The sequence below is a fragment of the Podarcis raffonei genome, chromosome Z (assembly GCF_027172205.1).
Source record: "Podarcis raffonei isolate rPodRaf1 chromosome Z, rPodRaf1.pri, whole genome shotgun sequence".
Classification (NCBI taxonomy): domain Eukaryota; kingdom Metazoa; phylum Chordata; class Lepidosauria; order Squamata; family Lacertidae; genus Podarcis; species Podarcis raffonei.
The window spans coordinates 16,321,111-16,344,643 of NC_070621.1; the positions used below are offsets into that span (position 1 = coordinate 16,321,111).

Consider the following 23,533-nt stretch of genomic DNA (forward strand, 5'->3'; position numbering starts at 1 on the left):
ATGGGGTCAAAGTGAGATTTTTCAGGGTGCTTTCAGTCCTCACCAAGTCAAAGCAGGATGTTAATAAATGTTCCCAAAGTCAGATCACAACCCCCCTTCCCAAGTCCAGAGCAGCTTTGCATTGCTTCAGTACATTTTTATACCTGTATAACTATATGTTATCCTAGATCTCTGTTTCTGTAGGTCCATGGGGTTTGCCAGAAGTGAGGCTGTCTAAAATGCTGCCTGTGGAGCTTTGGATTTTTGTTTTGGTTGTCATTTTAAAAAGTAAAAAATCATCATCTGCTGTGCTTTAAGTTTAAAACCTTCATTTAGTGTTGTTCAGCTTTATAAAGGAGAACTCTGCAGGCAGCTAGACAATGTCAGGTTGTAAGAACTATCAGAAACGATCAAACGCCAGAAATGCTAGTATAAAATATGCAAGCAAGAATATACACCACTCAGCCAACTCTAAATTATTTTATAAAGAGCAGCCCCTGCTCCCCACCTCTTTGAAATTTTGAAGTGTATGGATTTTGGAGTTTTAGCTGGTCTAATAAAAGTATTGCCCTAATATGAATTATGGAGGATAGTTAATACATAGGGCTATGGCAATGATTCAGTTCACACTTAAAGGCAAATCGATGAAATTTCATAATTCCAAAACAAATTGAAAACCAAAACACAACACCCTTCAAAATCTGCAGTTCTCCAAACAATTGATGTTTACCAAAATGTGTATATGAGGGGGAGAGTGTATATAAAAATATATTTGTGAAACTAGCAGACAAAGATGCATTATCTTAAAGAACATTGCTTGCAAAAATGTGTACATGAGTCAAACAGACAAATTTGCACTAAAACATTAATGAATTTTCATGAGGAATTATTTGTTTATTTGAGCGTTGTGGAAAACTGAATTTAAGAACAGAAAAATGAGAAACTGAGAGAACTGGAAATGACTAATCTTTCCACCCCTATTTAGGGACAATGGGAGCTTGAGTCCAAGAACACCTAGAAGGTTACAGATTACTCTCTCTTGGTTTTACACCCTTTCAGCTGTGTGACATCAAGCTCAATATCTACCGAGCAGGATATAAGTTTTCCTCTAAACACACTTTTGTACCTTGCAGTAGCACAAGCAAATCTAATTCTCATTGGTTTTTCCTTCTATGTTTCAAGCTCTTCTGGAACCAGTTCAAGTCCACAGTTGACGCTGCAATTGGAATATTGAAAAATTCCACATTTCCCCACCACGCAACCTTCTCCATTTTTCTCTATCCTTTTTTACCTTGATTTTTATTTTCAAACTGAAGCATCCCTGTAGGGATGTGGGCGGCGGTGGCCGGGGGGGTTGGGGGGTTGGAGGCAAAAACAAATTGAGAAATTCATTTTAATAAAGGGACTTCTTTTAAAGGGTGAAATTAAAGCAGACCTCGTTGCAATTAATGCAAAGACAAAGAAAGCAATGCTCTTAGTGGTGATCAAAATGGAAGGAATTATTTTATTTCTTCACCTCCCTCAACCACCCCCATTCCATTTTCCCTTTAGTCTCCCCACAGGTGGAGCGATGGGCTTGGGTAGAGTCCAGGGCCCTCTTTCCTTTTGCTGCTTCTTCCCTCCCACCCACACACACAAAAAAGCAAGCCCAATCCAGCATGTCCTTCAGATGCACTTAAACTCGTATGAAAGGACAAAGACTAAAGCTTGGCAAAACAGCTTGGCTGAATAAGTGTGAGGGAAAAAGTCAGAAGCAAAACAGAAAGAAAGGAGGTCCCATTCATTAAGATTCCAGAAATAATGGCACAGATATTTTAATAACATATTTGTGTGCAAACTGACAAGCGTGGTGATGCTCCCGCCTTTCCACCAACCACCTTTTTCTTGATCCCATTTCATTGGTGCCACTAAAAGACTGTAACAAAACCATTGTGGGATCCCTCAAGGCACAGGGAGATGAGTAACTATTACCAATTACTACCGCAATTAGCCCTGAGTGGCACATAGGTGTGTTAGCTGGGTGGGAAAAGAAAAAGCCTGCAGCCCCCACCCCACCCATTATATTATTTCTGCTGTGCTTTGACCTTGCGTTGGAGTCGATGATATTCCTTCAGCCTGGAAACCAACAGAAAGAAAGAGAACGTGAGAGAAATTCATTCTGAATTAAAATTAGTATTGGGCAAAGTTGAGACAAATAAATGAAACGAGCGGGGAGGGGGGGAATATGTGAGTTTTTCTAAATTTTCCTGTCTGCTGCTGAAAAACTCATCATTGTATAATTAATTTATCCAAAGGGAATAAAACAATGTACATTAATGCACAGGACAAAGAAGTTAACAGGCTGCTACTGGGGGCAGGGAGGGGCAAAAGAGCCTATTAGGTAACTGAGAAGGGTGTGTGCATAGGACAGATTATGTAAAAACCCAAAACAAAATAGGTGATCGCGGATAGCATTAATTAGCTGTGCTTTATATTCCTGGAAGCTGGGCTTTCTATTCCTGGAAAGTTCCATTAGCTAAACAGTTAGGGCCATCTGATTCTCTCCTTTATAGAATCCATGACTGTAAGATGAAGGCACACTGCATGCAGAAGTCCAATGAATTAGGGAGAAATGCAGTCTTTTGCAAGGGATGTTAGGTTTCTCTGTATGTAAGGAAATCTTTCGTTATGGGGAGCGTGTGATGCCCCCACCCATACTCTGAAATGGAAGAACTCAGCCATGCCAGTAGGGGTGGTGGCCATCAAGATTGTTGGGGTGGAATGTAGGGAGACCAAAGAGGTGGAGCCAGAGCCAATGAGAGTTGGAGCCAACTCACTCTAGTTTTGTCCCCATTCTCCTCCCTGTTCCTCCTCTAAGGAGACCCCAGGTTCCACATCTGGGCAGGGTAGAAGCCACCCCTCTGCTTTTCACCCCAGGCTCCATTTCCACTGCTGGGGGACAGATGTCTACAGGGGCCCTGGGACCCATCCAGCTGAGTGGCAAACCTTGGGTAGGAAGAGGAGAATTACCAGGTAGGAGACTAGTGGCTGCTAGTCAGTATAATAATACTGAGCTATATTGACAAAGTGGTCTGATTAAGGAGATGACACTGTCCTGGGTTCCTACTTTAATTCAGAACCCTGAGGAACCTTATTTCATTTAAGGTAGGGGGACTTCCTAAAAAAAAGCTTTCGGGGTGTGGCAACCCTATTTTAGGGGAAGGGCTGTTATGCAGGGGCAAATCATGCACTTTGAATGCAGAAGACCCTTGGTTCAATCCCCAACAGCATATCCAGTTGGGGCTAGGAATGCCCCCTACCGGAAACCCTGGATAGCTGCTGCCAGTCAGTACAGACAATATTGAGCTAGATAGACTAATGGTATAAAGCATCTGCCTAGGACATTGGCAGGCTTCTGAAACTGTAACGCTTCAATACAAACCGAAGGGAGTTAATGTTGATAAAGCCGGTGGCATCTGATGGCTCATAATCGCCCTGGACATCCATGCTGCAGGAAGGAAAGGCAAAAGAATGATTTGGCGGCTATAATAAAGACAGTAACGCAGTGCCAAGGTTGGCTTTCAGCGGTGGAAAGGCAGGCATCCCACACAACTTCTAGAGACCAGGATAGGTATGTGTGTGTGTGTGTGTGTGTGAACTGTCATGGATGCTTTAGCAGAGCGTCCTCCATTGCAGAGAGATGGACTAGGTGCTCCTTGGCATCATTTCCAACTCTGCATTTCTGTGATTCTATGAGATGTTTAAAGAAGGGGCAAGGAGCCCTTTTCAGCCCAAGGGCCACATTCTCTCCTAGGCAACCTTCCAGGGGCCACATGCCAGTGGTGGGCAGGAGCAGAGGCAAAAGTGCGCAGAGAAACAAACGTAAATTTTTATTTTGTACACTAGGCTTGTTTCTACACATACTTCTTCTGTATGCTTTATCCATTCAGAGAAGCAAGGGGCACTGGATGTCCATGTGCCATATCTCTGAAGCACATTTCTCCCACTGCAAAGAATCCTGAGAACTGCAGCTTCAGGTCAGTTCTCAGGATTCTTTGCAAGTATGGAACGTGTTTTAAATGCACTTTAAGTGCATTTCAAGTGCATATGCTGCCAGTTCAAGGACATGTTCCACATGGGGGGGGGAGCTCTAAAGGGCCAGTGAGGGTCGTGGCCTCAGGAGGTCTTAGGGCCACATAGAGAGGTTTAGAGCAGGGTAAGCAAACTTTTTCAGAAAGTCCCTCAGACCTTGTGGGGGGCCAGACTATATTTTGAAAAAAATAATAAAGAACAAATTCCTATGCCCCACAAATTACCCAGAGATGCATTTTAAATAAAAGCACACATTCTACTCATGTAAAAACACCAGGCAGACCCCACAAATAACCCAGAGATGCATTTTAAATAAAAGGACACATTCTACTCATGTAGAAACATGCTGATTCCTGGACCGTCTGGGGGCCAGATTTAGAAGGCGATTGGGCCGGATCTGGCCCCCGGGCCTTAGTTGGCCTACCCATGGTTTAGAGGGCTGTAATTGTCCCCTGGGTGCCTGAGGTTTACCACCCCCATCAGTTAAAGAACGCAACCTTGACAACCCAAAATAACATAGTTAACACACACACACTCAGACACACATTCCCAAAATGACCCCAGGTGCTGCAGTGCACTGTGGGAGGCAGAATGTGGTTGTCCTGGAGTCCAAGCTGGGTGACAAAGCCCTCTCTGTTTCCTACGTCAACTGCAGAATCAAAGGCTCTGAGCTGCTGCAGAGGGGAGCCCCCTCCATGAGCTTAAGTCCCCTACCTTACCAGTGATCTGTTTCCCTGCAACTTCTATCTCAAAAACCAGGAGCCCCATTAAAGGTGCTCAGAAATACCCCTTTGTTAAACCAAGCACAGTCCCATTAATTAGAAAGCAATAAAAGATACCCTACAATGGCTTGGCACCCCCAAAGTCTCCAAAGCAACCCATTTCCCCTCTCCCCCACCTCCCCGCATCACTTCAACTGCAAGGGGATGGTTTGCTTTGCAAAATGTGGAGGAGGGGGTTGTCAGTGTGGGTGTTTCACGTTGGCACCAGCCTCTTAATTTGACCCCATAGCAGATGTTTGAGGTCCAGGGGAAAGCTAGGAATGCAGCTCCCTCTCAAAGTTAAATTTCAAAAAGTCAAAATCTCGACACAAAAGTTGTTGAGTTTTGGGGCAAAGTTGTGGAGCTTTTTTTATTTTTGCCCAAAGTTTCTAAATCTCTCTTTTTTTAAAAAAAATCTACACTTCTGACTGGGTTGCCATATGCCTGAATTTTCCTGGACATCTAAGCGTTTTCCTCCTGGGGCACTGTTTCCGGTGGCCGAATCCCGGCTATGTCCGGGAAATTCCGGGTGTATGGCAGCCCTAAGAAAATGATATTATGTGTGTATGGTAAGGCTGAAGGCTAAGGGTTGGCACCAACCCTAGTCCTACTCAGAGTAGACCCAATGAAGTTAATGGCTATGATGAAGGTCACATTCGCGCCATATATTCAAAGCACTATAATACCACTTTAAGCAGTCATGGCTTCCCCTAAAGGATTCTGGAAGGTGTAGTTTGCTATGGGTGCTGATGGGAGTTGGAGTCCAGCTCAACTTGTTTTTAAGCTTCCCACAGATACCTGGTTGGTTACTGTGAGAGCAGGAGGCTGGACTAGATTGGCCACTGGCATGATCCAGCAGGCTCTTTTTAGGCTCTTACATCATCATTTCAAATCCTCTCCCATGCACCAACAACAAAAAGACAGCATATTTTCTGCTGAGAAGCCTCCATCAGATCCATTAATAGCAGCAGCTATTCCATCAGACTGCTACAGAGAAGGGAAGAGAAGCAGAACCATTCCATAGGCACAGCTGAGAAATGAGCAGCTTTTGGCCTCTCCTCTCGGACTTTGCCACAGCAGCTGGTCATTAAAGGAACTTGTAACTGAAAACTGGTACAAAACTTTGCTCATTTCCTCCTCCGGCCAATTCATTTTTTTCTTTGATGCTGTGTCTTTTCTTTGTTTAAGAGCATAAGCCTGCGGACAGGGACTGTCTATTTTTAGTGACCTTCTCTGAGAGCCTTTTTTGGCCAAAGAGCAGGATTTAAAATACTGGGTTGTATCCAATAGTGGTCTTACTCAGAGTAGACCAACTGAGATTATTGACCATAACTAATTTAGGTCCATTAATTTCATCAGATCTACTCTGAGCAGAATCCAATTGGTTACACTTCTTTAAATATTCTCTTTAAAAAATAAAATAAAATGTTCCCTTACATAAAACAAACCTGTAATTAGAAACATGCATTTTAAATACTCTCCTTTGTAAAATAAATAAATACAAATAAATCAGAATACTAAATACTTTGTCATGTAAAAAAAGCAGCAAAATCTGCAGTTAAGAGAGATGTGTTTTGAGTGCTCCCACATGTGAAAAAACAAAAGCTTGCCTTTAAATGTAGTTTTCAATACTCCGCTGCATTTTAAAAATAATAATCATCACCACCCTATTTTAAGTCTGAAGAGAGGCACATTTTGGCCTCTGCTGCTAGCCAGGGGTTCAAGGGCCACACTGGAAGTTAGCACCTCCAGGGAAAACATCATGGCAAGGGGATAGCCACTTAGCCCCCATCCATCAGTCAATGAAGGACCAGCTAAATGTAAGAAACTTGCAGGCTCATCTCTTCCAGCATTGTTAACTGGATTCAGTGACCAATCCAATGCCCATGATGGGAAGCCAAGAAGTAGGGCTTGAGCACAACAGCAATATTCTTCCCTCAAGCAACTCCCAGCAGCTGGTATCCAGAGGCAATACCACTTATAATGGTGGAGCTGCTCCAACTCTTGATTTCTTCATCCCACTTGTCTACTAGACAGTAGTAAGCCTGCGATCAGAGACGCCTTCATCTTTTAATACCTGCATGGCACTTAGCAAATTGCAAGCACTTCCTAAGTGTTAAATCATATATTTTTAAAAAAATACATAATTCTTCCTGATGTTAAAAGAAAGAAAATGAAACACAAACCCTTTAATTAGTACAGTAGCAGAGCATGAAGCGTTGCCATAGCTCTCTGGGCCTGATCTGCTAGTTTACAGCATGCATGGGATCTTTTTTTCTCCTGCTGAGGAATGGCCTTGAATCTTATCAGCTCATTTTGCCTAATCCGCAGATTGTCTCAGCACTAAGAGCCGGGCAAAGGACGTCAAGGGGCTCATTGCAACCATGGCATAATCAGGGGGCTCTAATCACACCCTGTTAATTATTTTAATTGTTAAATATGGAACTGGAAAACAAGGATTGGGGATTAATGGCCATTATAGCTCTTCATTATCCGACACAGCAGTTTCAGTTTCCAGAAGGGGCAGGACAAAAATGGAAACACTGGCAGGGATTGTGATTTTGACAAAGCAATCACCTGAGTAAGGCATTTGCTTTTAATTGAAAGTGCTACATGCTGTTGCTTGCTGCTGCCACCGTGAGATTTTATTGCTTTAACATATATTCCGAAAACTGATTTGAGGGTTCAGTCCTTGCATGCACATTCATACACCCACAAGACTAAGGCGCATAAGATCATACACGGTGTGGATAGAGCAGATAAGGAAAGGTTGCATTTTTTCCCTCTCCTAGCAAAAGAACTCAGGAACACCTGATGAAGCTGAATGTTGGTGGTCCACCTGCACATTTTCAGGGGATGAGGTCATGGATTCAGACAAGGTATGGTGGTTGGAGAAAGTATGGTTCCCAGAGCCAGCCCTGGATAGCTCCAGATAAGTCCATCTTGACAGCATGTTTCCAGCCTGAGGAGGTCACATTGTCCTTCTCTGACTCCAAAAACCTCACCCCCAAAGCCCCAGCAGAACCACAGTCTCCCTGTACCCTTGGAGTAAATGGCAGTTGAAGCAGGCTAGTCCTCTTTAACAGAAGATACATCTCTCAGTGGAGACAGGACAAGCTCCATATAAGGCTCTGTCTGAGGCTGCCTGTTGCTGAAGCAACATTTGAGCTGTGCTCTGTGCTCTGTCCAAGGCCCTGGCCTCCAGCCTCGCTGGATTTGCTTGGGGCCCCAGATGTAGCTGGACTACAACTCCTATGTCCCTGACCTCTGGCTGAGCTGGCTATGGATTATGGGAGTTGGAGTCCCTCAATACAGGGAGCACAGTCCCTGATCTATCAAGAGGCATTGCTTTCTGGATGAGTTCCTAACAGGCCGACATAATTACAGTGGTACCTCGGGTTACAGACGCTTCAGATTACAGACACTTCAGGTTAGAGACTCCGCTAACCCAGAAATAGTACCTCGGGTTAAGAACTTTGCTTCAGGATGAGAACAGAAATCATGCTCTGGCGGCGCGGCAGCAGCGGGAGGCCCCATTAGGTAAAGTGGTACCTCAGGTTAAGAACAGTTTCAGGTTACGAACGGACCTCCAGAATGAATTAAATTCTTAACCCGAGGTACCACTGTATTTTAAAAGAAAACACACTTGGCTTTAATAACTGTGAGAATAAGACTGTGTATACACCACACATTAATCCACATTGAATCACAAGCTGGGAGAAAGAGGGGTTATACATATATTAAATAAATAATGTTAAAGAACCCCAAGAACTTTGGGAACTGGAGTTTACCCTGCCAGTTCCCAGCACCTGCCAGGATTCTTCAAGGTGGGTGAGAAATCTGCTTTAAATATCTTTTAAATGTCTGTGTATGCAACAAACATTTAATGCACCCCACTCAAAGAATCCGAGAACTGTAGTTTACTCCACAGAGAACTTCCATTCCTAGCATGCATAATGAACCACAGTTTCCAAGATTCTTTGGGGAGGGTGGTAAACATGGTTTAAATGTCCATGTCCACACCATACATTCAAAACAATAACCCCTATGAATCCTGGGAACTGTAGTTTACCCCAGAGCTCCAGTTCCCAGCACCCATAATAAACAACAGTTCCCAGGATTATTCAGGATGGATAGGTAAATGTGCTTTGAATGTCCCTGTACATACCATACATATAATCTTCCCCATGAGAATCCTGGGAACTATAGTTTATCCCACACAGAACTTTCATTCCCAGCACGCATAACAAACCACAGTTCTCATTATTCTTCAGGGTGAGCAGGAAGTGCACTTTAAATATCCTTTAAATGTTTGCGTATACATCAAACATTTAAAACAAACATCCTAAAGAATCCTGGGAACTGTTGATTATCCTACACGGAGCTCCCTTTCCAGGCACCAACAACAAACCATAGTTTCCAGGATTCATCAGAGTGGGTGAGAAATGCACTTTAAATGTGTGTTTAACATATGGAGTGTATGCCTCAGTATGAAAACCCCAAATGAGCTAGTTTCTTGCCTCTGCAAAGGGGGTGGGGAGAGACACCCCACACGTATAACTCTGTTCATTTTCTAAAAATTGCAAAGAAAAAACAACCCTTTTTTATTGGGGGGGGAAGAGAGAGTTTACAATGATGTTACCTCCCCTGACGGGCTGCAGAAAAACCTCTGCGCTTTTATTTTTGCTCAGCCGAGTGGTTCTGACCTGCTCTATAATTACGTTACTTTCTACCTACTGCGCGGAGGCATTTTTGCTGCGATGCACCTCGTTCGGCTCCCTTGTGGGTCCCCGCCATGCCGTCACTCAAACGCTTTTCAAACCAGTGATGTAGAAATCAAAAAAAGGAACAGGGGGAGGGGGGTAATGGGCTAAAGACACACTGGGAGTAAGTGCTCCTGTTTCAAACCCCCCTCTCTTTCACTTTCTCTCTCTTTTTTTACCTCCCATCTTTGGCTCCCCCATAAAAAAAACCCCTCTCTCTTTTTAAAAAATGTTATTCATTTAATCTCCACCGCATGAGAATGCAAACGATAATGAAAGGTTGGGGGACGGATTATTAGGAGCTGTTGATTTCAAGAGGGAGGGAGGGAAAGAAGCCGAGATATGGGGGGAAGAGGATAATTTGACATTTACTCTGACTGATCTAAACTGATTTGGGTATATTTATGGCTTATAAAGTGTTTAGAAGGATTGAAAGGGGCTGAGAGGAGGGGTGGGGGAAGTCGTGAGAGAGAGGCAGACAGCAGAATAAAAGAGGGGGAAAGTGCAATGTGGGGAAGAAAAAAATAGATTTGACTTTTAAACAAGACCTTTGCTTAATTTATTTATTTATTATTATTATTTTTTAAAAAACAGGTTAGATGAAGTACTTGCTCCTAAGTTATTCATGGGTTATTTCTGTGGGGAAACTTTCTCTGCCTCCACTTTTAGCACAGGGGGTGTTGATTCCTTGAGTCAGGGAGCTGAGCTGTAGCTTAGGGGTTGAGCAGCTGCTTTGCATGCAGAAGGTCCCAAGTTCAATCCCTAGTGGCACCTCCTGGCAGGGCTGCAAAAGACTCCCATCTGAAATGCAGGTCTTGTTTAAAAGTCAAATCTACAACCTCCTGAAATGTTGAACCAGCTGCCTAGCCCTAGTACTTCAGAGACCGGTGCCACAGGGGAAAGGAAGAACCACAATTCTTACTTGGGTATTGGGTTTGTGGAGACCAGTGGCAACAAAGTACGAAATTTGTGGTAAAGTGTCCACGCAGTGCCATGTTGCCAGAAAAAATGTGTTGTCATTTTGAGGGGGGGTGGGGTCTGTCTAGAATGCAAGAGCAAACGGGCCGATTTCTTCAGAAGGAAGGATGGTGAACTTACACGAGCCCAGAAAATCATATCCTACCACTCTAAAACAGTTAACGAAAAGGCTTTGATGGTGGTCCTACTAAGTCAGTTACCAATTTGCTCAAGCTGGCGAAGCCCATACCATCTCTGAAAACCTTATCAAGCCTTGCGTAAATACATAAGGTAAAGGGACCCCCGACCATTAGGTCCAGTTGTGGCCAACTCTGGGGTTGCGGCGCTCATCTTGCTTTACTGGCCGAGGGAGCCGGCGTACAGCTTCTGGGTCATGTGGCCAGCATGACTAAGCCACTTCTGGTGAACCAGAGCAGTGCACGGAAACGCTGTTTACCTTCCCGCTGGAGCGGTACCTATTTATCTACTTGCACTTTTTATGTGCTTTCGAACTGCTAGGCTCACTCCGTTGTGGGGATTCGAACCACTGACCTTCTGATTGGCAAGTCCTAGGCTCTGTGGTTTAACCCACAGCGCCACCCGCGTCCCTGCGTAAAGACATAGTTGAAGGTATATTGGATGGAAAAGGTATGACGTTAGTAGGCACAGCTCCTTTGTCAAATAACACAATCTTATGAAGAATCAGGGACTTAGCGGAGGATGTGAAAGCTACTTTATTCTCACAAATAAAATGTACTGAATTTTAGCTTCAAAGGGATGACTCAATGGATGTGGCTGTGTTAGCAATTCCAACAGTATTTGTGCACTACCATTACTTGGAAGTCTTTTTCAAGAGAATCTGCTTCTCTGCAAGCCGTTACTGACTAAGTTGAAATTTTTCAACTTAATAGATGAATTTTTCACATTGAGGGGCATCCCATGGGATAACGAACATGGAAGTAATTAATTTTATCAAACCATGACCTAAGAATACAAGGCTATTCAAAATGTTGTATGTTGTACATGGGGAGTCTGCACACATCTTTACTTCTTCACACAGAAGTAAGGTAGCTTTCTCATGGCAAAACTTTGACTCAGCTCTTTGAAATGAGGGCTGAAATTTCTCATTTCAAAGTCAGATGATCACTTTGCTTTGGGAGACAGGTTGTGTGAGGAGCATTGGCTCATAAAATTGGCATATTTAACAGGTTTTTTATTTAAAAAGTTAATGACTTAAGTCTCTCACTTCAAGGAAAAGCAGTACCTTTTTTTTTAATGCTAGTGATAAAGTAAAGTGGTACCTCTACTTATGTGCCCCTCTTGTTAATATCCTTTGAGATATGCACACAGCAAACCCAGAAGTATATTTCCGGGTTTCGCTGCACACACATGCACAGTAGCACTCTACCGTGCTGTGCGCATGCTCAGAAGCACTCTATTGTGCCGCGCGCATGCGCAGAACAGGCACCTCTGGTTGCAGAAACCTTGGGATCTGACCAGAGCTCCAGAACGAATCTCATCCACAACCAGAGGTACCACTTTACAAGCCTTTAAAAGAAAATCAAGTTTTGGGCAGAATCAATGAAAATTTGAAATCTAGACAGCTTCCAAATGGTAAAAGAATTTAGAGAAGAACTAGATTCTGCCGTGCCTGGAGAAATCTTAAATGAGTTTCACATTCATCTGCTAAGTTTGCTCGATAGTTTCAACTGTTATTTTCTGGAAGTACTCCATGAAAAAATTAAATAAAACTTTTGGGTTGTAAACACATACTCTGCTGTGTCAGAAAAGCCAGATGCTTGGAAGCTGTGGCTGGATGGTTTCATGGGAGCCGATTGAAACTAAATCCTTCGAAGACAGAGGTCCTATGGGTAGGTCGGGATGGCATGGGGATGAGGGACCAACTCCCTTCTCTTGCGGGGGCCCAATTAGTGCCATTGCCTTCCGTTAAGAGTTTGGGTGTAATCCTTGATGCCTCCCTTTCCATGGAGGCGCAAGTTACAGCAACAGCCAAGGCGACATTTTTCCACCTTTGCCGCATCAAGCAGTTGGTCCCTTACCTTTCCCGCCCCGACCTGGCCACAGTGATCCATGCGACGGTCATCTCCAGGCTTGACTACTGTAATTCGCTCTACGCGGGGCTGCCCTTGAAGCTGTCCCAGAAACTCCAGCGGGTACAGAATGCTGCAGCGAGGCTCCTCACGGGGTCTCTGCCATGGGAGCATATTCACCCAGTGCTTTTCAAGCTGCACTGGCTCCCGGTGGAGTACAGGGTCAGATTTAAGGTGCTGCTTTTGACCTTTAAAGCCCTTCACGGCCTAGGACCCTCGTACCTACGGGACCGCCTCTCCTGGTATGCCCCACGGAGAGCCTCAAGGTCCATAAATAACAACACTCTAGCGGTCCCGGGCCCTAAGGAAGTTAGATTAGCCTCAACCAGAGCCAGGGCCTTTTCAACTCTGGCTCCGGCCTGGTGAAACGCTCTGCCTCATGAGACCAGGGCCCCGCAGGACTTGATTTCTTTCTGCAGGGCCTGTAAGACAGAGTTGTTCCGCCTGGCCTTTGGCTTGGAGCCAATTTGATTCCCTCCCTCCCTCTCTTTTTTCTTTTCCTTCTCCTCCTGCGATGAGGCTACATTTTAATATTTTAATGTTCCATTATTTTAATGTTGTATTTTATTTTTGTTTTTAAGTTGTAATCATTCATCTTGTTTTTATTATTGCTTGTAAGCCACTCTGAGCCGGGCCTTGGCTGGGGAGGGCGGGCTATAAATAAAAAAATATGATGATGATGATGATGATGATGTCTGTCACTGCAACAGTAGGATTGTTTGATCAATTTGACATCAGGTTCTGTGATAAAAGATAATTTTGAAACTAAGAAGTCACTATCAGAATTTTGGGGTCAGCTAAAAGACGAATTTAAAGTTTCATCAGATAAAGCAAAAATAATCCTGCCCTTTGCAACAATTTAGTTATGTGAATCAGGGTTCTCTACCTATGTGGCTACTAAAACAAAATGCAACTCTCATTTTAATGCAGAGCCTAGTATTCGGTTGCAGATGTCTCAGATTCAACCAGATACAGCCACATTGTGTGAATCAAAACAGTCCCACCCCTCTCATTAGAATCTAAGTTCCAGAGCTATGCTTTATCATTCTTTTTCAACATTTCTTTTGTTTTGTAACTGTAAAAATGGTTTTAAATACCATATGAGTAACATATTGTGGATTTACACTGCTTTGAATTCATTCTAAAATGTTTTACCTTACTTTATATTTTTCCATTTTTATTTATTTATTTTGTTTACGTAGTTAAGTAAGTTTCCTTTTCTCTGGAATTAGTGGAGAAAATAACATTTTGAATGAAATAAAATTATATTTAACATGCCCAAATGCAGAAATCGTTGGACCCACTATTGGCCTTGTTCACATGCAAGGGAAGTCCCCAATTCACTGAGGATTTGAGACACACTGGCCCCCTCACCATGCTTACCTCACTAGCTCCTCATTGTACAAGGACTGTGTGGACTCCCTTCCCAAAATGTAGACCTTGCCTTTCAGGACAGAGACCTGTACCGTCCCTTCCACAAGTTCTTGGGATTGGACAATGCAATGGCGGATGTAGTCACACTCTGGGCTGTACCAGAAACCTGCAGCAGAAAAGTAGAACACACAGGCTGAAAGTCATCAGTGGCACCTTCATAAGAATGTACGAAGAGTCTGCTGGATCCGTTCAGTGGCCCATCTAGTTCAGCGTCCTGCTCTCACAGTGGCCAACTAGCATTGCTGCCTTCAGCTGTGGAAGCAGAGCATGGCCATGGTGGCTTTTAGATACCAATTGCATCCTCCATGAATTTGTCTAATCCTCTTTTAAAGCCATCCAGGTTGGTGGCCACCACTGCCTCCTGTTGGAGTGAGTTCCACAGCTTAACCATGTGCTGTGTGAAGAAGTCCTTCCTTCTATCTGTCCCGAGTCTTCCGATACTCAGCTTCATTGGCTTTTATGACCTAGTCACCTCCTCCTGCACAAGGCAGCTTATCACACTCAAGATCTGATCAATCCACATAAAGTTTCAGTTGATATTAGCTCCCAGCAGAGAAACATCTTCAGCACCAATGGAGCTGTCCAAGATCCTAGTGTCACCTGCCCTCTGCATGCGTTGGATACTGTCTGCATCCTATGCTAGCCTCATGTTCCCATGGAAGCGAACACTTCAGGTTGTGTGTGGAGGGTTTGGCTTCCTTTACTACCTTAAATAAGGTGGCCCAACTTCAAGCTCTGGCCCTCCATATGTTGCTGAGCTACACAGATAACATAGGACTTCACCCTTGTTGATCACATAGGAAACTGCCTTTTTCTGAGTCAGACCACCGGTCCATCAAGCACAGTATTATCTACATCGACTGGCAGTTGCTTTCCAGGGTTTCTGACAGCCCTGGAAACAGAGGAACACATATGACACTTCTTTACAATGGGTGGTATTCCAGCCATACAAAAGTTTATAATTTCTATATCTCAAAACACACCCTCTCCATCCAAAAAGAGCAAGAGGCATTATCACAGTTCAAGGACACATTCCAGCAAGAAACTGCTGACCACTGCCACGTGTGGTGTGCTGCATTGCTGCAGCTTCCCTAGTGAAACACCAGAAGGTTGTAGACCAGAGCCAGTGAAGGATGTGGCCTGAAAAAGTGTGGCCTGGGGAGAGTCATGAGGGCCAGATAAAGAGATATGCAGAACCACATTTGGCCCCCAGGCAGGACAGAGGTATTCTACCTCTGCTCTCACTCCTTGAGTAAAAACAATTAGACCCACAGAACTTTAGATCGTAGAACCCCCTGCAATGCAAGAATCTATGTCCACCAGTGGTAACTACTCATAATGCAGGGAAGCTAGGCATGGATTTAGGGAACATAGGGAGGGTCTAGACATCCTGCCAGTGCTGGATGGTGGGAAGAAGTCAAGAGCTGAGAACCAGAGGTCAGGACTGAAAAGCAATCAAAACTGAAGGATCTGAAGAGCAATGTTAGACACATGAAGTGTAGGTGGGTTCCCATGAGGCAAGACACAGAGATAGCATCAAGAACCTTTACTGAACTACATAACTGGGAAACAGAGGCAAAGCAACTACTTATATACATTTCTGAAAGCCTGGGCCACTCCCAATGAGATTGGCTGTCTACACTTCCATACTGCGAATCATGACTCAAGAGTTCAAGGGCCAATGGCAGAGGCCAAAATCCTGAAACCTTCTGTGATTGGACAACATGTATTGAATCAGAACACAGGAGCTCAGAATCCATAGTCCTGAGTCAAGCTCAGGCAAACACAGACCACTGAATGCATAACAACACACATGCTTGAAGTCAAATAAAGCTTGTCAGGAATTGCCACTGAGGCAAGAAACCCTGTTAATTCTCTCTGCCTAGGAGGAGTCAATAGCCAACCTCAGTGAAGTCAGCCAGTAACGTTCTTTGCTGAGAAACTGCAGTGATAAGGCTTGCTAGAAGGGAGCCAGCCGTTCCCAGCTCTTCACGTGACAAGCTGCAGTGATGCAACTTGCCACATAGGGCAGTGGTCAGCATTTTCTGTTGCCCCCATCTTTTCCACTCTTCACCCCACCCCCATCCATCTTTCTTCACCAATCTCCAAAACCTTTGCCTCAGCTTCTGAAATTGGGAGCATTGAGTTGCTTCCAACTCCACAAATCGCATTCAGGAAAGAAATGAGGAATGCCAAAGTAATGGAGACACCTTCTGTCTCTCCCAACATTTCCAAAACCCTTGCAGGTCGCTGTTGGAACATGACAAAGAGACAGAATCTTGGTAATCGGCAATAATATACATGTAACATTACCAAAGACCATCTGGGGGGAATCACCTGAAACCAGGCAGCTGCAGTGCCTGGAACAGATGGCAGAGAGCATTCAGGTGGGTATGCATTTCCACGGGCAAGGCTTCCTGCCTACACAGGGGAACAGGAGCACCAGCAACAAATTCAATCTCACAAGAGGAACAGGAGCAGCTTGGACAGAATTTGGACCAAGAGCTGGAGACGATCAAGGATTGGAATTGGAAGACAGGAAACAAAGCCTTCTCAAGCCATATTTCCCTGTGGAAACCACTCTTTAGCACTCAATCAGAGCAAATGGCAATTCGGGTTTTCTCTGGATGGATGTTTTCTCTGATTTAGCACTAAAAGAGCAAGTTTTCCATGGGAAAGGAGCAGGGCAAGGGGAAAACCACTCAGACCCATGCCTAGAAAGCATGGGTCAAGTAGAAAACCACTCAGACCTGTGCTTTCTAGCCACAGGACTTTGAACAGGCATGAATTTCCCCAAAGAATCCTGGGTGCTGGGCATTGCTGCGAGACCCCTATTCCCTTCCCAGAGTGATTTAGCAATCACTCCTTCTTCACAAGGAACACTGGGAAAGAGGGATCTCCTAAAAACTCTGAAGAGGGATCTCCTAACAACGCTCAGCATTATTATTATTATTATTATTATTATTATTATTATTATTATTAAAATTTGTATACCACCCTATACCAGTAGGTCTCAGGGCAGTTCACAAACACAAAGTTACAATATAAAAGCATAAAATACATAATAAAAATAATTTAAACAATTAACAATACTAATATATACAAACTAATAAAAAATACTCCAGACCCCACAATTCTTTGTGGGAAAGCCATGCCTGTTCAAAGCAGAATGAAAATGCTTAAAATGTAAAGAGTCATGGCTTCCCCCAAGGAATCCTGGGAAATGTAGTTTGTTAAGGATGCTGAGAGGTGTTAGGAGGCCCCCACATTCTTCTCACAGAGCTCCAATTCCCAGAATTCCCTGGGAAGAGAGATTGACTGTTAAGCCACTTTTGCCTAAACTAAAAAAAATCTCAAATGCTGCAACCATTCTTCATAAGAGGAGTCACTCCATCCCACCTTGATCATGTTGGTTGCTCTTTTCTGAACATTTCCATATTCTACAATATTCTTCCGGAGGTGAGGTGACCAGAACTGTACACAGTTTCCCAAATGCAGTTGCACCAAATATTTGTTCCTCAGTCCCAGCCACAGACACAGACTCTTCCTCTGCCATCAAGAAGTTACCTTTGAAACAGAATCCCTTGGTGGTGCTATCCCCGCCCCCCCCTCCAATCTGTCGTGCTTCTGCTGTCTTGGAGGCAAAACTGAACATGATAATTGGGCTTCCTGACTCTGAAGAGATAAGGCCTTTTGGAGCAAGTGAACTTTTCAGAGGGTTCTCTTCAGAGCTCAGGGGTCTTTATCGGGTTGGAGATCAGGACCCATCTGTCCCAGGTGGACTCCCTTCCCCATCTCTTTCATATATCAAGTAACCTCATGCCGTCACTCAAGCAAGGGGGGGACAGTCTCACCTTTCCCTACAGATCATGGCTGAGGGGGCATCTGTCTACCCTGAGCTGCCTCCTTGCCATTGTCACCAGCCCTCTGGTGGGAGGGAGTTCAGACCCTGGGAAACACAGGACACAGGAAGGTACCTTATCCTGATTCAGGCCACTGGTCTATCTAGCTAGCTCATAATTGTCTGCACTGACTGAACAAAGCTCTCCAAGCTTTCTTGCAGGAATTTCTCTCTCATCAACGGTAGGACCAGCCCATTTTCTTAATGGTAAAGTCTGTCCTCTTCCTGGACACTGCCCTGGATTAGTTGCTACTCCTGCTGCCAATTAGTCCATAACACTGCCAGAGGAACAGACAGAGGATGAAAGAACTATCCTATTTCACTGTTTTTGGTGGTCAGAACAGTTTATCCCTTTAATCCCTTTGCACTCTTACTTACACACAGGTGGCTCCGTCACCGCCACCACCGCCCTCGGCTTTTCATTTGCAGCTGGCTACAAGTGCTTATGCAGTGAGCAAAACATGTTTGCCTAGGTCAGACTGCAATTGCTTTTATAATTGCATTGAATCAAAGGTGGTCAACCTGTGCCTGGGTTAACACAGAACTGCAACTGCAAGAAGGGATTTGCATCATGGAATACTCTGCTGTAGTCATTTAAATAAATCCCTGCACCTAGAAATCTAGCATGTGGGCAGGAAGACTAGGTTTCCTTTCTAAGAGCACAAAAGTTCATCATGCAAGCCCACACCTACTCACTGAAATGCAAACCTCAGACACAGGATTATTTTATTATCCAGATAGATAAGCATAGAATACTATGCATTCAGGGAAATGTTGGAGGGTGCGCTGCCTGATGTCAAAAGGCAGAGAGTTCCAAAGGGCAGATGCCATCAGGCTAAAAGATTGATCTCTTACAGATGCAGAATGGGCATTATGAGCACCTGGAAAAGTTCCAGTTCCACTGTTGAAGTGGCTGACTGGGTAGAGGTGAGCTAAGGTGACCTTGCAGGTAAATTAATCATTATGATTACTATTAAATGTATCAATATCCTGCCTTTCATAGGTGCCGCCACAGTATTATTTTGTTGTTATATATGAAATCAAAATTGTTTCACTTGTTTTTGCCTCTGGCCCTGCCCACCGCCAGCACATGGCCTGCGGAAAGCTCTCTGGAAGTCAAAAATCTTCTACCCCACCCCCAGTTTAATATAATCGCTTCCTTAAAACACCCTTATCCCTTTTTCTCCATCCACTATTCCTCCCCCCCCATCTGCCCCTTCAAAGCAAATTTCCTATTCAACGGGACACTGCTCCCCTTTCTTAGTCACCTTCTCACTTTGTAAGAGTAATTCCACTCCTAATCCTCGCAGTGGAGGGACCGTGGGAGAGATGGCAAGATTTCCAACACCTGGCTTCTACCTGGCAGCGAGAGAGAACAAAATGGGGGAAGTCTCTCGCATTTGCCGTGCCACCTTTCCCACAGCACGATGGGGAGCAGAGGAGGGGGATTTTGCAGGGGGGGGAGGGAAATGACAACCGCTAATTGCCTTAAATTCAGAGAGACTAGTTACAATAATTAGGTGTTTAAGGAAGACAGGGGCATGAAAGCCTGGCCTCCAGCAGGTTCCCTCTGCTGAGTGGAGTCCTCTGTGATCTGCAATATTGTTATTTGGCCTGTGTTTATTTTAATTTTTTTTAGGAAAGAAAATGCTTTTTTTTAAAAAAATTGTTCTCTTTGCCTAAATGGTTTATTTATCATCTTGCAAATGGTTTCTGTTCTTAGAATGAAAAACATCATAAGCCTGGAGTGGGCACGGCTGTGAGGGTTGGGTTTTTTAAAATTAAAAATAAAAACTTAAATGGCTTTTTTTTATTTAAAAGAAGAGGTGTTGTATGCTGGCACTCAACTTTGATTCTCTGGAGGTATGTTCCCACCCTGTTGCAAAAGCTCAGGGCAAGCTGCAAATGATAGGACCTGTTCTGTGTCAAATGTTGTCCAAGAGACTTCTTAAGAAAATAAAGAGCCTGCTGGATCAAGCCAACAACCCATCTAGCACAGTGTTCTGTTCTGACACTGGCTACTCAGATGTTTGTGGGGAGCCACAAGCAGGACTCAAGCACAACAGCCTTCCCCCCTCCTGTAGTTTCTAGCAACTGGCATTCCAAACCATTACTGCCTCTGAACATGGCGGTAGAATGTTATGGGACAAAACAACAACAACCCACAAAAAACTGCTTGAACACAGACCTAGTGATCTCAGACCTGTGCCTAGAAAGCACAGCCCTGAGTAAGACAGTTCTCTCTGTTCCTATTTAATTCAGCCCTCTGTTTAGAACAATGAGGACTAGAAGCCTTTTACATGAAGGACCACAGCTCAGTGACACAGTGCATGCTCTGCTTGCAAGAAGGCTGCAGGCTGAATCCTTGACATCTCCAGGCCAGACTGGGGAAAGGCTCCTGCCTTAAACCCTGAGGAGCCTCTGCTAGTCAGTGCAGACAACATTGAACTAGATGGGCCGCTGGTCTGGCTCTGTTTAAGGCAGCTTCCTGTGTATTTTTTCTTTAAATCTGGGAAACAGACTGAAGAAGGGCAAATAAACATAGATCTACCACCCAGACCCTCTCATAATGGAGGGGCTTCCCATGCCAGCCCCCATCTGGAATGTCACAGCCTCCAGCACAGCCGTTCTTTCTGCCCCTCCTCTTCTTTTCACCCTCCAAATTGCAGCAATTCTGTAATAGCTGGCCCTGCTGACCACAGGACTGATTGAAATGTCAGAGGTAACAGTCTCCTTTTCTCCCCGCTACCACTCTCCCTCACACACACCCAAAAAAGCCTTCTCAGAGCTACCTTTGCAAACCAGAAATTTCACCTGCCATTTCCCATGGTTTGCTCATACAAAAGATGACCAGATCCCCAATCATGGGGAGTGAGGGGGAAAGGGGGATGCACAGTGCCCCAGTGTGGGCTCAGCATCACATAGCAGGTTTCCTTCAAGAAGGAAAGGAGGAATAAATTAAACCACAAAGATCCAACAATATTTTGCTGGAGCAACAACAGAATCTGCTTCTTAAAAATCCTATCTAGATTATTTCCAACCAAGCATCTCCCCCAGTGTACCAAATTTTATAGTACTTCCAAAAAACCTTGGGTTGATTGAACTAAGTCCTACTCACAGCATACCCATTGAAAAAGGGGTCAGAAAAGGGCAAGGGAAATAATCGATGGGATGGAGCAATTCCCCTATGAGAAAAGGATGTAGCATTTCGGACTTTTTTAGTTTAGAGAAAAGGCAAGTTAGAGGCAACATGAAAGCTGCTTATATAAATGATGTATGGCATAAAGAAAGTGAACAAAGAAAAGGTTTTCACACACACAGCCCTTAACATTAAGGACTCAGCTACACAGCTCCAATAAAACATTTTAAATGTCTTGTAAAGGGCAATATACAAATGGGACACTAGATGGCGACAGTGAGCTATGCCAAATTCAATGCATTTTTCAAAACTTTTTTTAAAAAGCATTTTCACAGCATTTTTTTTTTAATTAAAAATACATAGATTCCACCTAAAACTTGTAGACATCCAACAGAGATGAATGTTGGAAGATTCGGGACAAATACAAGGAAGTCATTCTCCACACAGCAAAGAGTTATGTAAACTATGGAACTTGCTCCTGCAGGGAGTGGTGATAGCCACCAGCTTGGAGGGCTTTAAAAGAGGGTTGGAGAAATTCAAGGAGGAGGATAAGGCTGTCCAGGGCTACTAGCCACAATGGCTATGCTCTGCCTCCAGGACTTTAGGCTGCAGCAATGCTTTTGAATACCAGTTGCTGGAAAACACAGGAAAGGAGTTCTCTTGTGGGTTCTGCTTGCAGGTTTCCCACAGACATCTGGTTGGCTACTGTGAGAATAGTGCTCTTATTATATTCTTAAATTAATGGGCCTACATTACCCATGCTTTCAGCCTGCAGGGAAGAGCCTGTGGCCCCTCCATTTGTTACTCAACTACAACTCCTATCATCCCTGACCACATTGGCTGCAGGAGCTGATGGGAGCTGGAGTCCAATCAGCATTGGGAAATCCTCAGGCCTTCCTTCTGTACTGCAGGGAACTTGGAAAGACCTGGGGGAGATGGAGCGTCAGCAGGGAGCTGTCCAGCAGCAAGAGCAAACTTGTTCCACTCATAGAGTGCTTGCCAGTTTCCAAGAAAGCAAGACTACAGGAGGCGAATCAGGTTTCCGGGAACCCAGAGAGCTGCCAGGGAAGGCAGATACTGATCCAGCTCAACTAAAGCCTTATGGTCTCATGAAGGCTAGAGTCTCGTCTCTCAAGCAGAGCTGCTCACAGTTTAAAGGGGTGGTGTTCTAACGGAAGGAAGCCAAGCACTTTACTACTGTTGGAATGGCCTCTGATTATCCTCAGCTTTCTTCAAAGGGGGCAGTTTGGATCTGTGGAACAGGCAAAGATATTGGTGCTCCATAACACTCATTCTGCATTTCCAATAACTTGATCTATTAGCATAGTAGCACACAACATTTGGAACTCCCTGCCTATTGGCACAAGACAGGTGCCTTCACTGTAGTCTTTCCGACACCTGCTAAAGACATTTTTATTTAGGCAAGCCTCTCCAGATATGTAGAATGCTGACAGGCATTTCGATGTGGTTTTTAGCTTATCGATTATTTTAGTTTTTTTTAATGTTAGAAAAAATTGTTTTCAAACTGTTTTACTGAAATTTCATTGTTTCACTTGTTTTGAAAAACTTTTTTATTTTTTATTTTTTTTAAAAAAACTGTATGAAAAACATGCTGGAGCTGCTGTGTCACCAGACGAGAACCACTCCCTATAGCCATCTAAGCTCAAGAGAAAATAACTTTTTTGCTTGAGGGCCACATTCCCTTTTGGGCACCCCCTTGAGGGGCAGGTGTCCGTGGTGGGGTGGGCAGATCAAACTGGGTGGAGCAATGGGATGTCGATTTTGGGTTGTCTCCAACTGAGTTCAACATAGATCAGGCCCATGGACTGTTATGCCTAGCAAATTCAATGCGTCTGAATAGGACTGGTACTGATGACAACTCTTTACCTTTGTACAGCAGGCTAGTTTCTATACACACAACTCTCCGTCCTCCATACAGCAAGCTAAAGGAAGGACACATTGTCTAGCCAGGCTATAAACACATGAGGAAGGCGCAAAACAGAGCTGGTGGGATTGTGGCCTAGGGAGAGGTCAGAGGACCAGACAGAGAGTTCCAGATTTGTTGGGATGTCAGAGTTTTGTGGGTACAAGTCACCCCTAATTCTTAAGGAACGAAGCAGAGTAAGGTCAAGGAAACCACCAAGAGAGATTGAAGACTGCAGATTCCAGCTGTGTGCTGGTGGGCAGAGACCAAAGTAGTTTAGGATTTCAGGGTGGGTGATGTAAGCAAACAGGAGGATAATGTTAGGTTTGCAAGCAGTTTGGAAAGCAGAGAAAGGCGGGGCAGAACATGATGTTGGCTGATAGTGGCAAGCTGATAAAAAGGAGACAGAGAGCATGGTTTTCAGCTGTTCTTTGAATCCAATGCTGTGCTTGGCTAGGGCCTCTTGGGAAGTGAATGCTCTGCAAATGCTTCA

General features: G+C 44.2%; 1 protein-coding gene across 3 annotated transcripts in view; it reads right to left on the reverse strand.

The window, feature by feature from the left end:
• Positions 1-848: 848 nt before the first annotated feature.
• The window catches only part of ASS1 (argininosuccinate synthase 1), a 76,800-nt gene continuing 54,115 nt past the window's right edge, over positions 849-23,533 (reverse strand). For all 3 annotated transcript variants that reach the window (XM_053374456.1, XM_053374454.1, XM_053374455.1), the window contains 3 exons: positions 14,026-14,182; positions 3,401-3,466; positions 849-2,094 (listed from right to left, as the gene is read on the reverse strand). In XM_053374456.1, coding sequence (XP_053230431.1) covers positions 2,043-2,094; positions 3,401-3,466; positions 14,026-14,182 — 275 coding nt within the window. In that variant the 3' untranslated portion in view covers positions 849-2,042. The remainder of the gene's footprint in view (positions 2,095-3,400; positions 3,467-14,025; positions 14,183-23,533) is intronic.